The sequence below is a fragment of the Morus notabilis genome, unplaced genomic scaffold (assembly GCF_000414095.1).
Source record: "Morus notabilis unplaced genomic scaffold, ASM41409v2 Scaffold20, whole genome shotgun sequence".
NCBI lineage: Eukaryota > Viridiplantae > Streptophyta > Magnoliopsida > Rosales > Moraceae > Morus > Morus notabilis.
This window is the reverse complement of record NW_010362037.1, coordinates 436276-452692: the sequence shown is the minus strand read 5'-3', so window position 1 is coordinate 452692 and position 16417 is coordinate 436276. Positions and strand designations below refer to the sequence as shown.

Sequence of the window (16417 nt, the reverse complement as noted above, 5' to 3'; positions counted from 1 at the left end):
AGAAAGTGAAAAAGTCGCATGAGTGTAATTCTGAAATTGTTAATGAATTTTTCTCCTTTTTCCGTAGACGTAGAAATTTTTTTTGAACCACCCAAATCTTTGTTTTATCTATTTTTCTGTTATTTTTTATTTCAATTTATTTTTTTCTACTGCGTGGGTATAGTGGTGTGTTTTTTTTCAACAATTGGTATTAGAGCTTGGTGAAGATTAAAAAAAAGTTAAGATGATGTCCGGGATAAAGTTTGAGCAGATTGAGCGATTTGATAGAAAGAGTAATTTCAGTACCTGAAAGAGTACAATGAAAGATGTTTTAACTCAACAAGGATTACTGAAAGAAAAAAAGTCAAAAAATATGAAAGATGAAGATTGGGAAGAACTGGAAGTGAGAGTGGTAAACACTATTCGTTTAAGTTTGTCTATTGAACTAAAATAGTGTTATTAATGAGACATCTCCTGCTGAGTTATAAAAAAAAATTAGAAGAAGTTTATATGTCGACATTCCTAACAAATAGACTATATTTGAAGAAGCAATTGTATGAGTTGAAGATAGATGAGCAAAGTGATATTAGGGACCGTATAAATAATTTTAATAAGTGCATAACTCAATTGTTAAGTGTGGAGGTCAAAATTGATGAGAAAGATAAAACGTTAATTTTGTTGGCCTCTTTATCCAAATCATGTGAGACTTTGGTGACTGCACTTTTAGTTAGAAAGACGACGTTGACTGTGGATGAGGTGTCGACTGTTCTATTAGTGACTGCAAATATAAAGAAGCCAAGTAGTACGTCTCATATTGAACAAGTTTTAGTGGCACAGTCAATAGGGGCATGAGCAAGTCACGAGAGAGATGTTATGATAAGAGAGATGTTCGTTTCCAATCCTATCCAAGGAAGGATATTGAGTGCTACCACTGTCATAAGAATGGGTATATTAGGAGAAATTGTGAAGAACTGGCAAATCACCTTGAAGAAGAAAGAAAGCAAGAACCCTAAGAGACTTCTAATTCTGTAAATATTGTTGACAACAAGTATTATAGTGAAGATGATGTATATTCTGTTATTGCTAATGAAAATATTTTCTGACTCTTGGATCTTAGATTCTAGATGTCCATTTCATATGGTTCTCATAAGGAGTGGTTTGATTCTTATAAGCCTTGTGATGCTTGTACTCTGTTGATGGCTAATAATTATAGTGCTAAAGTTGTTGGAATATGTACTGCTAAGGTGAAGATGTTTGATGGTGTTGTGAGGAAATTGACAAATGTTAGGCATGTTCCTCAACTAAGGAGAAGTTTAATTTCTTTGGGAGCTTTGGACAATTTGGGTTGTGAGTATTATGCGAATGGTGGTTTTATGCAAGTCAAGAGAGGTGATTTAGTGACCATGAAAGGTGAAAAACTTGTATAAACATATTGAGACTACAGTTGTAGGTGAAGCCAAGCCACGAAGAGTCTTCTTCTGTTATGAAAGAAGTTGCAGAAGTGAAAGAGTGCAACAAGATGTTGATGACAGTTGAAGATAATAAATGCAAGATGGTGAAGGCTTATAGCAGTGAAAATACTTTGAAAAAGAAGAGGGCAGTTTCTTGTATCAAGTTTGATGAGAGTTTAAACTTGGTTGAGGGATGCGATGACAGGTGTCGAGATTGGATACCCAAATGAGTGAGTTGAGAGAAGTTGAGTTAATGTGAAAATTGTTAAGAAAATGCCTCAAATTAGTTTTGAGAAAGTTACTATTTTGTGTTTTTTGGGTAAGTTATTGTTTTCTGTTTTTAAACAAGGGTTATTTTATGGTTTATTAAGAATCTATAAATAAGTTTTTTTTATAAGGTTTCATGTGTGTTAAAAAAAAAAAGTGCTCAGAAAAAGTGTACAAAAGAGTATTTACTTTTGAGAGAAAGAGAGAAAACTGAAAAGAAAAATAGACAAAGGGTGTAAAGAGTTTTGGGTAGGGAGAGAAAGTGAGAAAGTTATATGAGTGTGTAATTTTAAAATTGTTAGTGAATTTTTTTTTTTTTTCTGTGAATGTAAGAAATTTTTCTAAATTATATAAATCTTTGTTTTTTCTATTTTTTTGTTATTTTTTTTATTTCAGTTTATTTTTTCTGCTGCGTTTTTTCCCAACAGAGTTTATATATTGGACCATCACAACAACCAGTCAAGCTCTTTTGTGGTAAATCTGGGCACAATGATGTATTTAGAGCAGCTGGTGACAAACCCGGGACTCACAGCTCAACAAATAACAATCATGGTCTAATATCTTCCATGTGAAACCCTTGCCCTTTTACCCCATCTCTTACTTATCAGACTTTAAGACCAACAAAATTTCTAACCAGAATTAGGGCAAATTTTCTATACGCTGAAAAGTTAAGGGCATGAGAATGACCCCAACTATGTATCGATGTCGTGATAACACGAGAACCTCGTGATTATCTAATGGTTGGCAGGTGCTTTTTTCCTTCATATATATCATTTTCCACTCCTTGCCCCTACAACAAAGTAGAACCAAAGCTATTCAAAGTCTTCCCACCACTCGTACCTTTTTCTATTTCACTCTCAGACATACCTGTTATAGCATTGCCAGGATATAAACAGATTACTTTTTGCTATACAACCAAGATAAAGCCAAGACACGTTACACGAGATCTTGCTTTACCGTATTCCTCGGAGCTAACTTGCTCACAGAGCCGGATTTTTTTTGTGTGGGGAAAAGCGGCAAATATTTAGATCAATATTTTACTTTTGTTATTATTATTGAATTTTTAAAGTAAGCACTGTCATTTTTCAACATCAGTAGGTACTGTTGTTTAAGTGATTTAGATGATTTTTTAATAATTTATAAATATAAACAGTTTTGTGTTGTACGCTACAAATTTTTAAGGTGGGTACTCATAAATTAGAGCCAAGACCATTAAAACATTAGTAGAACAATTAAAACAATAGTTTCTATCAGTAGCGAAAAGGACATGTTCCTGCTATGTAGATTCCTATTGTTTATTGGAGGGACATTGAAAGGTCAATGAGTCAAGTCTTTCTAAGTCGGTCTAGTAATTAGTCCTTGGTGGCCCAGCCGAATTCTCAACAGTATTATTATAGCCAGAGTATTGGTAGCTTCGTCGTGGCTAACCCGTTTTTCTTAAAAGTCTTTCGGTGTCCAAATTTCCAAGTCAGCCATCGCGTTAACCAGAGAAATCTCATTAGGAAACTAGATTCTTATTTGGAGTGGTCTTGTTTTGGTTATAACTTAAGAAGCGACATTAGGAAACTAGATTCTTATTTGGAGTGGTCTTGTTTTGGTCGTTTACATAGGGAACTTCAGTATGGCTTCTCTTTCTTTGTTTTTTGTCTCTTTTTTTGCTCATCTTCTGTTTCTCAGCTCGGCCGAAGAGCAGATACATCACCCGGCTTGTCCACCATTTCGTTGTGGGAAATTTGGGGATATCTTGCCCCCCTTTAGAAATAACTCCAACTCTAAATGTGGGTTGTACACAGTTGATTGTTCAGAGCCAGTTCCGAAGATACAGTTGAAAGAAGGAGGATACTGGTATGAACTTGATGACATCTCTCGGCATGGACATCATATGGCCATCAAGAGCGGAGCGCCACCCGCACCTTTTGCTGACATCAGTTGTGAATCCAAGGACAGTTTTGCTCTCCCTAGTCCTTCCATGATATCTAACCTGTCCACGACTTATTTGTTGACCGTCTTCAATTGCAGCCAAAACTCAGGCATTCATGTCCCGGCAGGATTTGATCACACTCCCTGCAGAGATTATGATATCTACTATACTCTTTCAAATATTAGTTTCTCGGCTTTTACACCTCACTGTTCGATGATCCAACTCCCAGGCTATTTTCAAACTCCCAAACATGATCCCAAACATGGAATTTCAAATTCACCTCTCATCATTCTTGAAGTGCATGTCAACGATTTTTGTCGTCGTTGTTACAGTATGCAAGGCCTATGCAAACCTATGGACAAAGATAAATTCATTTGTCTTAATGCGGAAAAAAAGAAAGGTATCTATCTATATCAGAGTGCATGAGCATTCCTGCGTATTTACATGCATACGTCTTTTTCTTTGAACTCTGCATTCTAGTGATGCTTATTATACATTTACATAGCCTGCTGTTGCTTTATATTTTATATTTTATTTTTTTAAATGCTGTTGCTTTATCACATGAACATAGCTTCGTAATGGTTTTCTTAACAAGTGGTTGGTTTGAAAAGAGAGACTTGGCATGCTGGGAAGTCTCTCATACCAAGTCTCTCTAAAATGCTAAAATATATGCATGGCTCGTATGTGCTTGTTAGCCATCTTGATGCGCAATAAGCATTAATTTTTAAAGACGGCAATTTGAAATTTACTGATTTGCTTGTGTAAATAAATAATTTATATTTATAAAAAATTAGAAATTTACTTGAACATAGACAATCCATGCAGATTCTCCTATGAAAAAATAAATAATAGGCAGTACCATATACAAGTCTCTCACCAAGATCATCCATTTTAAAAAAGACAAGCTCTATATTTGTACTCCCTACAGACTAATACTTGTTTTTATCAAATATTAGCATATATATTAAAGATAGAGTTCCAAGAAAGCAGAGTAAAAGAAGCATAGTGTCGGTTTTCTTAAACCAAGTTTGAATATTATAGTCCTTGCAATTCCTGAAAAGTAGGATATGGGAAGGTTCATGGTGCCTACCTACCCACTCTCCTTCTTTTTCAACATTTCCTTTTCTTTCTTTTTTCTCCAACTAGTTTAAATTACTAATAAAATGCTATCATGAGTGTTGTCCTAATAAAATATTACGATATTATGAAAAAGAAAGACAAGAGGACCTCCATTCAATAGGCTTCCTTAGGCAGGAGAGATGGAGAATAAAAAAGATAGTGTTGAAATGACGAAGAGCGTGAAGAATGAAGATGATTATAATAATTTTTTATTAGATTTAATTGTACGTTTGGTATGTTAGATGGTGTTGTAGCATAGTTTAGGACACGGCTTAATTAATTGAGATTTAGATTAATTATGTTTAGTTTTTAGAGCAAGATAAAATGCAGAAATAAAAAGAACACCTAATGATGCAGTTTAGAGCATACACTTATATCTGTGGGGTTATGTTTAGACTTTAGACAGTAAATAATTCACTATATTTTAGAAATTACAGATACTAACAGAGTTATTTACACATGACTCCCTCTTAGACAATGAAGTTGCTGTGAAGAATTTCCGTAGTGATGCTATTTAGTGTGCACCACACGTCTTTTATTCACTCGGCAAACTCTCTTTGACCGACAAAACTTATTCCTAAAAGCAACAAACCTCTCTCCCAAAAAACGTAATAATTAACACTCAAAAACTCTTAAAAGTACAGACGTCTCTATAAAAATTCTCAAACTCACATACTTTTTCTCTAAATATTTTTTCTATTTAATCCGTACCAAATAAGCTAAACATAAGTAGTTAAAAATAAACACGCCTTTAATATTATGATAAGCCGAAGATGGAGTTATTTTACTGGAGAACGTTGTTATTTCCCTGTTATACGATTCCTAATGGCCTCCCTTTCCTTGCTTGTTATGTTCTTTCTCTCCCCTCTTCCGCTTCTCAGCTCGGCCGAAGAGCAGATACATCACCCGGCTTGTCCACCATTTCGTTGTGGGAAATTTGGGGATATCTTGCCCCCCTTTAGAAATAACTCCAACTCTAAATGTGGGTTGTACACAGTTGATTGTTCAGAGCCAGTTCCGAAGATACAGTTGAAAGAAGGAGGATACTGGTATGAACTTGATGACATCTCTCGGCATGGACATCATATGGCCATCAAGAGCGGAGCGCCACCCGCACCTTTTGCTGACATCAGTTGTGAATCCAAGGACAGTTTTGCTCTCCCTAGTCCTTCCATGATATCTAACCTGTCCACGACTTATTTGTTGACCGTCTTCAATTGCAGCCAAAACTCAGGCATTCATGTCCCGGCAGGATTTGATCACACTCCCTGCAGAGATTATGATATCTACTATACTCTTTCAAATATTAGTTTCTCGGCTTTTACACCTCACTGTTCGATGATCCAACTCCCAGGCTATTTTCAAACTCCCAAACATGGAATTTCAAATTTACCTCTCATCATTCTTGATGTGAATGTCAACGATTTTCGTCGTCGTTGTTACAGTATGCAAGGCCTATGCAAACCTAAGGACAAAGATAAATTCATTTGTCTTAATGCGGAAAAAAAGAAAGGTGTTGACAGTGAAATTTTGTTAATAGGATTACGCCGGGTCACCTTCATTTCCCACACAACAAAAGGTATCTATCTTTATCAGTATTCCTGCTTATATACATGCATACGTCTTTTTCTTTGGAGTCTTCACTCTGCTCATCCTCCATAGTTCAACTATACTACTCATTCATCATGCAAACATAGCTTTGTTTTATTAATTCTGTTTTATTTTGGATTGTGAAAAGTCTGACATTTTTCCGCAAGCAATTCTAGATTGTAAGTGTCCGGGTAGGTTTGTGTTTTCATCCTCATATTTTATCTATATCTTTTACTTATTTATTACCTCTGCTAACAACATTTTTCTTCATAATGTTGCAGGAGATAAGAATTCGCGATTGAAGTGGGGACTAAGTAAGATATATACTCCTTTAACCATCAAACATCCAAATTGTTACCAATACTAATTAATCTAAAACACATCTTATTGTTAAAAGTGACAACTAAGAGCGACCACTTTTTACAAATAACGAAAAGTAAAGAATGCCATTTTGCTAATTTTGCTTTGTTGGATAGTCAGTCTAACAAATTTCTCTTTGACCACTCCCATTTGTCTGCTTCAGGTATCGGACTTTCTCTTCCAATAATCTGTTTGGTAATGTTCTTTTTTCTCTGGCGCCACAAACTGAAACGATCCGCAAAATACCTCTCAAGGAACATCTCTGATCCATGCATGAATTCAGACCCAGAGGGGGGAAGTGGCTACTATGGAGTCCATGTCTTTTCCTACAAGGATCTTGAAGAAGCAACTAACAATTTTGATAGCGAAAAAGAACTCGGTGATGGAGGTTTCGGAACTGTATACCATGGTACGTAAGTCATAATAACCACTCACATAAAAGGAGATAAAATAACTATATGATTATAGTATTTGCAGTGCTGAATGGCCTTATCTTAATTCTATCCTTTTCAAACTTAGGCAAACTCAAAGATGGGAGGGAAGTTGCAGTAAAGCGCTTATACGAGCACAACTACAAGCGAGTAAAACAATTCAAAAATGAGGTTGAAATCCTTACCCGCCTGCGCCACAAGAATCTGGTTTCCCTCTACGGCTGCACTTCATGGCACTGCAGGAAACTCCTCCTTGTCTATGAGTATATCCCGAATGGCACCGTTGCTGATCACCTCCATGGAGATAGAGCACAAACTAGTCCTCTTACATGGCCAGTTCGAATGAGCATAGCCATAGAAACTGCGACTGCCTTGGCTTATTTACATGCTTCTGACATTGTCCACCGCGATGTGAAGACTAACAACATTCTACTTGACGAGAGCTTCTGTGTCAAAGTTGCCGATTTTGGACTTTCCCGGCTCTTCCCCAATGATGTCACTCATGTCTCGACGGCTCCACAGGGGACACCTGGCTATGTTGATCCCGAGTATCACCAGTGTTATCAGCTAACCAGTAAGAGCGACGTGTATAGCTTCGGAGTTGTACTGGTTGAGCTCATATCATCTATGCGTGCTGTTGACATAACTAGGCATAGACATGACATTAATCTATCTAACTTGGCAATAATCAAGATTCAAAAAGGGGCATACAACGAGCTGGTGGATCTGCGTCTTGGGTTTGACTCAAATAATGAAGTTAAGAGGATGACAATTGCTGTTGCAGAGTTGGCCTTTCAATGTTTGCAACAAGACAAGGAAATGAGGCCTTCCATGGATGAAGTCTTGGAGGAGCTGAAAATAATTGAGAGTGGGAATAATGAGTCTGAGAATCATGTGAAGGGTTTGGAGGGTGTAACAACTAGTGTTCAGCCACCACCTTCACAAGATTGTGATGAAGTTGGGTTATTGAAGAGAATAAAAGAGCAGCCGCTATCACCGAATGCTGTGACTGAAAACTGGCCTAGTAGTAGGTCTTCATCAACAGCTAATATAAGTGGCTAAAGTTTTCTTTCCATTCCGAATTTTTCATGAGAAATGATGAACAATATTTGGTATGAAATAACTTGATGTTAATTGATGGGTCCCAATTTGTTTTCTCATGATCATTTACCTGCTTTGTTGCCTGTTATAAGCTGTTTACCCATTATCCAGTGCGCACAACACTTGTAGGAATGGTTTGAGGGAGTGTACAGAGTAAGGGAATGTATTATAGTTTACGTTCATACTTTGAACATAATTCAGATCATGATGACCATTCTCTCTGTTTTTTTTTTTGAGCATTGTTATTTATCATTGCTGGTGTATATCTAGTGGTGGAGCTATCTTGCGCCAGCTGCAACTGCCCCAAGGGTCTTCTTTGTTTTTATCCCAACAAATATTTCTTTTACACTTTTTTTCTTAGTTTGTCCGCATGACCTTTTATAATTATGACATTTATATGCGAGTTTTTTTAAATCTTTCAATCACAAACTTTTAAGTACCTCATATTTCAAACCTCAATATGCCAACTAAGCTAAAAATCAACGACATTATTATACATGTTTACAATTTTGTGAATTGTGAATATAGTTACAAAAAATGTAGTTGTATAGTTATTTTTGTGTAGAACTTTGGTTTAATTCACACTCCCCTAAAAAAGGAAAGGAAAGAAAAGAAAAATCCTAGCTCCGCTACTATGTATCATGTATGTCACGGCAGGTTGCATCAGGAATAGTAATCTCACATAGTAAAAAAGACATACTCTGGCATTGTTATATAGCAATTTTGATATACGTTCACGTATTGTATTACTAATAGTCAAAAGTAGCATTTTTTTCCTTTTAATTTCTCCTCCCTTTTCTCTTGTTCTTTATCAACTACCTAGTTTTATACGTCAATATCTTAGTGATTTCAATATATGAGATATTTGCTGACAGATGGTGTCAAATATCTAATGGTGAACAAAGCTGTCTTCTGAGCAATCCAAGTAGCTAGTCTTTCGTCTTTAAGGTCTTAAAAATCTGAATGGCCCAAACCAATAGTTTGTAGCAATAATCATATATGTTTGGATCATATATAATTATATGACTTGTGGCCAAAGATGTGAACTCTGAATAGAGATATTCTCAGCTTTATTAGCATATTTCAACGAGGTTGGCACTTACTAATAAACCGACGTAACAAACATAAAACAAGTAAAAGTCTGAGTGAGCTACCGGAAATGCATGATCATTGACTCGTTGAAAACTTTTTTTCAGGAAAATCCACCGAAAAAATTTGAAAAAATAAAAAAGGAGTGCATGATCATTGTAAATTATGTGATCTTAAACACGGCCGCACAATTCCATCACGAACAATAAAACTCTAAACAAAATTAGGTTGCGAATTACACCACTCAAAATGCAGAGTCGTAGTCGCATAAGCTGCCAACAGCCTCCCTGTAACCCGATTGCCTTCTCTTTAAGCGCGAGAAATTCTAAAAGACACTAGGGAAAAAAAAAAAGCTAGTAAGTCAAACCAATGCAAAATAGAGTGAAGAAATTGAGTGAAAGTTGTAATTGTTCAAGAAGATAAGCCATTGCACATTAGTTTATTTACTCCTCTCCATGTTGAGGAATGTTCTTAGTTTCCATCATTCCTTGTTCTTCAAACCAGTTTCACTAAAAAGAGGAATGTTCTTAGCAGAATTTGTTTACTCCACCATGTTCTGATTTATGTACTTACTCAGTAGGTAGTTATTAGTAGAGTCAGCTATATCAGCAGATATTTACGTGCTTGTGAGCGTAAAAACTGCGGTACTGGTCTCAACATAAGCTATCCTTTTACATTGAGGGCATTGCAGCATGCTATTGTGGCCTCAAAGTTTTTGGTAGTCGCGCTTAATGTACATATGCAAGCATCCGTAAAAGTGTATGTGTACACATTTCTTTTTTATTTTCTATTGATTATGATCAGTTAGAAGGCTAGCTTTAAGAAAGTGCATAAATGTGGCATGAGCATCCAAATATGGCCCACTTCTTTACGCATAATTATTAAGAAATTTTAAGAGACTTTGAAAGGTGAATTGGTCAAGTCTTCCGTTGCTTGTCAATGCAAGGAAGAAGGTTTTGCTTGATCAATTTAGTCATTGGAATTCTAGCCGTGGCTAACCCTCTCTGCTTCTTTTTAAACTTGTCCTTTTCTTTCTTCATTTTTTTTCTCTCTCTCCATCTAAAAGACTTTGGCTACCCAACTTTCAAGTCAACTACCGTGTTGATTTGAGCAATAGCTACAATTCTTAATAAACACGTATTTTGCATTAGAAAACTAGATCCTTATTTGGCCGCTCGTTTTTGTCGTTCAGTTGGGAAGTTCCGAACATGACTCCTTTCCCTTTATTTGCGCGGGTGAGAAGTTAAAGAACCAGACAACTTATTTGAGTTTAGAATTCAAGTTTTGTTACAAAACTCTCAAAAATAATTACATCTAATTTTTTTGCTGAATAAAATGCTCTCACATAAAGTCATATATCAACTCGAATTAAAAATTTATATCAGAAAACTAAACGGGTCCTTAGTCAGTTTGGATTACCTCATAACGATAAGACGCACCTAGAATGTGGGTTGTACACAGTTGATTGTTCCAAGTCAGTTCTGAAGATCCAATTCAAAGGAGGACACTGATTTTTGTTGGTTTCTGAATCGAATTCAGAAGCAGAAGCTTGAGGATAACGGATCAAGTATAACAAAAATTATCAAAAAGCCTTTAAGATACTCTATAGATTATATTAATTTATGCACGAATAAATTAATCACATTAATTTATTTATTAAGAACTCAATTAGTAATAATACCTAGTAGCCGATTAGGATGATAACTTGAGTTCTTTGACCTTAAACAATCCTTGCTCCAAAGTCTTGTGTTTAGAAAACTAATGTCTTTCATGTCAATTCCTAGAATCCACGAAGTCGTGTGCGTGGGCACACCTGAGACAAAACGTGTAATACCTAAGATTTAATTAAGCCTTAAGCCAATAATAAATAAATTTAGTAAATTAAAATCATGCATCACATTTACCATTTACCTCAAAGTTATTTGTTGGCATTATATTTTATTATTATAGCGATCATATGATTGTATTAAACTTATAGCTTTGCTAATCGAGTTTTCAGTTTTAATGTGCAGTGCAACTAGCTCGATGTGGGAACTCAATGTGCTAAACTTATGAAGAAAAAATGATATTTATTATGATTATTTGATATGATATTTTACCTCTATTATGATTGATTTAATGATGAATTATTATTTTATATTTTTATTATATTGTTTTATGTAAATGTGTTCAGGACTTAGTTATTATTTTGAGTTTTTGTGAGAGAATGTTATGTTAGCAAATTAAGTGAACTTTAGGCACCTAAATGAAGAAGAAAAATAGAGACTTTATAGCTGATTTTATGAGGTTAGGACAAATGTTATAGACTTAGAAAAACCTAGACACTTGTCCTACTATAAGGCCACTTTACTTTCTATCATGTATAGACTTCATTTTTGGGTCAATTTCAGCAAAAAAGCCTAGAACTCCGACTCTAGCATTTTCTTCTCCCTTCTCACTCATTTTCTCACCCAAAACTCAGAATCAAACCTAGGTTTTCAAGAGAGAATGAGCTAAAAACTCACCCAGCCCATTTATAGCTCGTTTTCAACCTAGAACCAAAAATAACCACCAAGGTTTTGAGTTTCTATTCACTTGGGAACAAATTTTTCTTTGAGGTAACTTCTTTCTTACATTAGAAACTAAGATTTTAGTGATTAAGATGTTAAAATCCTACTTGAGATTCGGATTTTGATGGGGCTTATCATGCATGTTGGTTGTAGACTATTAAAAATGAGTTTCTTGAGGTTTTGGTTCAAATATTGGTTTATGGGTGAAATTAATGATTTTAGCTCGATATTATTGATAATTATTTGAAGATAAACTCTTATTAGGATGATGATTCATGTATTTGAGAGTGACCTTTGAAGATTAAGATTTGCGTGCTAGGTATTTGATGAAATGTTCAAATATAAGTCCTCTGTACAGCCTATGTAGATTCTATTTTCGTGCTATATATACTTTTTATTTTGACTAATCTTATATTTTTTTATTAAATTATAAATCTCAAGTTTTACGTAAGTTTTTGAATCACTCTAAACGGATTTTTCTACATTTAGTTATGAATTTTATAAGTTCAGCTAAAAAGTTGTCATTTTCCAGACGAGATTATACTTCAATCCGGATTTTTGGCTGTTTTTGGTTAGCTTGAAAAATCTGAAACCTATCATGTAATAGTTTTAAGTCTACTTTTATTTGCCATTGGTCTCATAATATTTTGAGTTTTGATGAATTTGTTATGAATATTTTCGTAACAATGCGCAGTTATGTGTTTTGTTAAATGATGATATGAATGTGATTTTTGAAAGCTATGGTTTTTAAAGGTTAATTAGCACATTGAAGGCTCGCCACAACCAGCTAGTTTGTACTTGCAAAGTGGTGATTGAAATTCAGGTAAGTAGAGTTAAAGCATTTTCAAAACTCCATTACAAGACCTATTTGACATAACTTGTTCAGAATTGTGATTTATGCAAGTTTGTTCTCTGATGAAATTCTTATATGATTATGTTTAAAGAAGATTCATGATTAATTATTTTGAAAGAGATTATGATATTTGCTTATTATGTTTTTATGTTTTAAGAGATTTTATGGTATGGTATATGGATGAGAGGCTGGGTAAGCAGGGCTGCGAGGGACCGGTGCCCCAAATTAGAGAAATTGTCTTTTTGAGACAACGAGAGAAAAATACTAGTGGGAAGTCTCTTGTTGATTACAAGAGAAAGAGATTCTAAAAACCCCGCTTAGTGTTTAAGAGAAGAGAATTGACCAAAATTAGAGAATGTCCTATATAGAGAGGTTTACTTAGAACCGAAGTTATGTATCATACCTAAACTAAGAATAAGTATGAAAGTTTATGAACAATGTTTAACAAAGAGATTTCAGATACTTACTTTATTTGAAATCTACTTACTGAGTTTTTGCTCACTAGTTTTACCTTGTGATGCAGATGATGTTGTTGTTACTGAAGAGTAAAAAAAAATGATTTCCAAGGTTGGTTGAGCACTCCAAGTCCTATATCAGGCATCTTGCTTGTATGTACTTCTAAACAATAGATGGGCTCAAAATGTTTTTTTTTGTTACTACGTCGCTTTTGAATAACTATTTAATGTCTATGATTTGTGGTTGTAATCATTTTGCGCACTGACTCATTTTGTTCAAAAACCTTTACGAAAATCCTGTGATGAAATCAACCACAATTTTCCACATCTTAAAAATGACATTGTTTTAAGTATAGAAAGCATATTTTATGTAGCACCACCTCACTAAATTCGGCCTTAGACCGGTTTAGTGTTGGGGGCGTTACAAAACGGGCTAGAACAAACACTCGAATTTCCACAAACATCAACACATGCACGATGTGAAATTTTTTAGAGAAAAATATTTTCCCTCTCACTCTATAGAGAAATTCGGCCACTCTTAAAAAAAATAGGTCAAAAATTGTGTCTCACAATTTTCTACTCCTAGAAGGAATCTAATCTTTATCTCCAAGATAAAGCTTGTTAATTATCTCCTATTTGAATTTGAAACAAAATCTCCCACTCCCTTATCCTAGGTGTGGCCGGCCAAGTGTAGAGGATTTTATCCCTGTGGGGCGCCAAATACAAATAGGGAAGGAAGAGAAAATCATCCTTTATTCTGCAGTCTAATTTTGATTCAAATTCAAATTCCAATTTAAGTCAAACTTAAAAATTAATTTGAATTTTAAATTGAACAACTTATCAAATAAATTTAAATGGATAAATCTAGATGTGTTCAAATTTAAATTTAAAGAATCACATTATTTAAATAATAATTAATTCTCAATTAATTATTTCGAGTGTTTAATTTTTAGAATTTCATAATTCTAAAATTCCTATTTTACCCTTTGTGTTTGGTAGAATTACTAGGACGACGCGGAGACTAATGGACCTATAATCCCAAGCTCTAATAAAATTAATAATTATTTAAACACTTTAATTAATTAATTATATTAATTCTAATAGTTACTCCACTATAAACTTAGAATTGCACTCTCAAAATTATAGACATAAATTACTTCTAAACTGTGAAGTGTCCATTTGATATAGTCACTGCATATAGATCAATCCTCCATAAATAATTCATAATTAAAGCTATGTAGAATCCGTTAACCTCTCTAATTATATCTTCATCCTTAAGTACCATTGATTCTCTAGTGGATAGTGATTCATAAAAGACATTCATGAATCAGAGCGCTCTTACTAATCCAAGTACCGAATCAACACTCAATAGAATTATTTATCTGTTTTTTTCTCAAGAATGAATGGATTCCATCTCGTATAATAACATTCCTGACTACCTACTTCATCATGTCTCCAAAATACAAAGAATAGGATTTAAGATTTCGAAATCCAGACCAAGTAAATCAAATGACTCAAATCCATAAATAGAAGTTTGTTAAGAACTCAGGATTAAGATCATTCTATAGATGACTCTCGGTAGACTCAATTAGAATTTTCATACTTAACAGAAATTATTAGAAATTCATATTGTGTATGTGTCCTCATTCCATATAATCTCATTATGCGTAATACACTCATTCAATATCTCACCATATTAGTAGTGCGGATAACACCGTTCCATTCTAAATGGGAATGACATGTATTAGTAATGTTCTAATTAAAGATTCTGAACTTTAATTAAATTTATTACGAACATCACTTTTTGATTATTATCCTCTCGCATACAACACTTATATACAATGTTTAAGGTCACATAAATAATCACAAAATTTTCATTTGATATTCATAAAATATTTACAAATATATACACATAAAATGATGAATAAACTCTTTTATTAAATAAATAATAAATATCCTATTACATCTCATACTTCTAGGACACCATTCCCAACAATTTTCATGTTGAACGTATCTCTCAGTCAGATACGTATTCCCCAATAATGATACATCATCGCCGAGTCACTTGGATCCCGCAATTGCGAATCTATTAAAAGTTTCACTCTTCCAGTCACTTCGTTCTCTCATGCAAACTTTAAGAATTTATCGAGTCTCTTCAAATTAGGCCCAGCAACATAGGTCACGACACGATAACACAACTCGAAGACGACACAAATTTCGTGGGTTAGGGTTGAGAAAAAAATATGTTCGGTTCAAAATTGGGTCAACCTGAAATTGACAAAAATACAAGTCAATTTCAGGTTGGATCCGCCTAACCCGAACACGACACGAAACTCGTAAAAAACTAAAGAATATATATTTTTTTTCATTACATATTTTTGATGTTATTATGAACTTGTGATATCATGATAGTTATACTAGAAATCTTATACTATTATTTGCTTAATTTTGATGGATGTTGTTGTATATGAGCGTGTTATAAATTTTAAGTTATTTCTAATATGTAAAAAACTAAAAAAAAGTATAAAATTTTTGTGTCAATTTAGGGTTCACGGGTCAATTTCATGTCATGAGTCATTTTCGTGTCGTGTCGTGTCAACTCCTAAAGTGGTTGTGTCGTGTTTGTGTTGTGGTTTTTAAAAAATTTCATGTCAAGAGTCGCGTTCAGGTTGACTATAAATTAAAAAAATGATCAAAACACGACACGAACACGACACATAACACAAATTGTCTCCCATACTTCAAATGCAGCCACAGTCTAGGCATTACTGGCCCGAGCAATTTTAGTAGTTCTAGCTGTGGAGATTATGATATCCACTATATACTACGCTAGTTAATATGATGCAACATATATCAGGAAAGAAATAAATAATTTTGGCTCCAAGACAATTATTGTGCAAGAAATGTGAAATTATATATTTAGAAGTTTTTAATTAAATGATTAATTACAAAAATTTCTTCTGACCTATACCCCTTATAACACTTTGCGCCCCAATTTTTGAAACATAACATTTGTTTCTCCTGAACAATGAAATGTTAACAAAAAAGCTATCTCCATTAGGATTTTTAACAAAAATTGACATTTAATTTGTTATTTTAGTAGCTCCATGGTTTAAACTTTAGTTTGAATTTAAAACTAATTTAAACTTTTAATTATGATACATCTATTAGTAATTTAATCTACGATAAAAATTTTTATGAATCTTTTTTTGGAAGAATAAAGGAATTTATAAGGTTTTTTTTAATATTTCA

General features: G+C 34.0%; 1 protein-coding gene across 2 annotated transcripts; it reads left to right on the top strand.

The window, feature by feature from the left end:
• Nucleotides 1–5539: 5539 nt before the first annotated feature.
• On the top strand, nt 5540–8414 carry LOC21398557 (LEAF RUST 10 DISEASE-RESISTANCE LOCUS RECEPTOR-LIKE PROTEIN KINASE-like 1.1). 2 transcript variants are annotated; one of them, XM_024167479.1, is made up of 4 exons: nt 5540–6250; nt 6609–6641; nt 6851–7096; nt 7207–8414. In XM_024167479.1, the coding sequence occupies exons 1-4, from the start codon at nt 5563–5565 to the stop codon at nt 8178–8180; spliced, it is 1941 nt and encodes a 646-aa protein (XP_024023247.1). In that variant the 5' UTR covers nt 5540–5562; the 3' UTR covers nt 8181–8414. The 2 variants fall into 2 exon arrangements, with proteins under 2 accessions (XP_024023247.1, XP_010099272.1); XM_010100970.2 differs by having other exon boundaries at nt 5540–6316.
• The last annotated feature ends 8003 nt before the right edge of the window (nt 8415–16417 follow it).

Bases quoted from the DNA above. Each gene is read 5' to 3' on its own strand.
- LOC21398557 (XM_010100970.2), top strand. From the start codon at position 5,563: ATGGCCTCCCTTTCCTTGCTTGTTATGTTCTTTCTCTCCCCTCTTCCG. The intron at 6,642-6,850 runs GTAAGATATATA...TGTCTGCTTCAG, and splicing joins GCGATTGAAGTGGGGACTAA to GTATCGGACTTTCTCTTCCA. The intron at 7,097-7,206 runs GTACGTAAGTCA...TTTCAAACTTAG, and splicing joins TTTCGGAACTGTATACCATG to GCAAACTCAAAGATGGGAGG.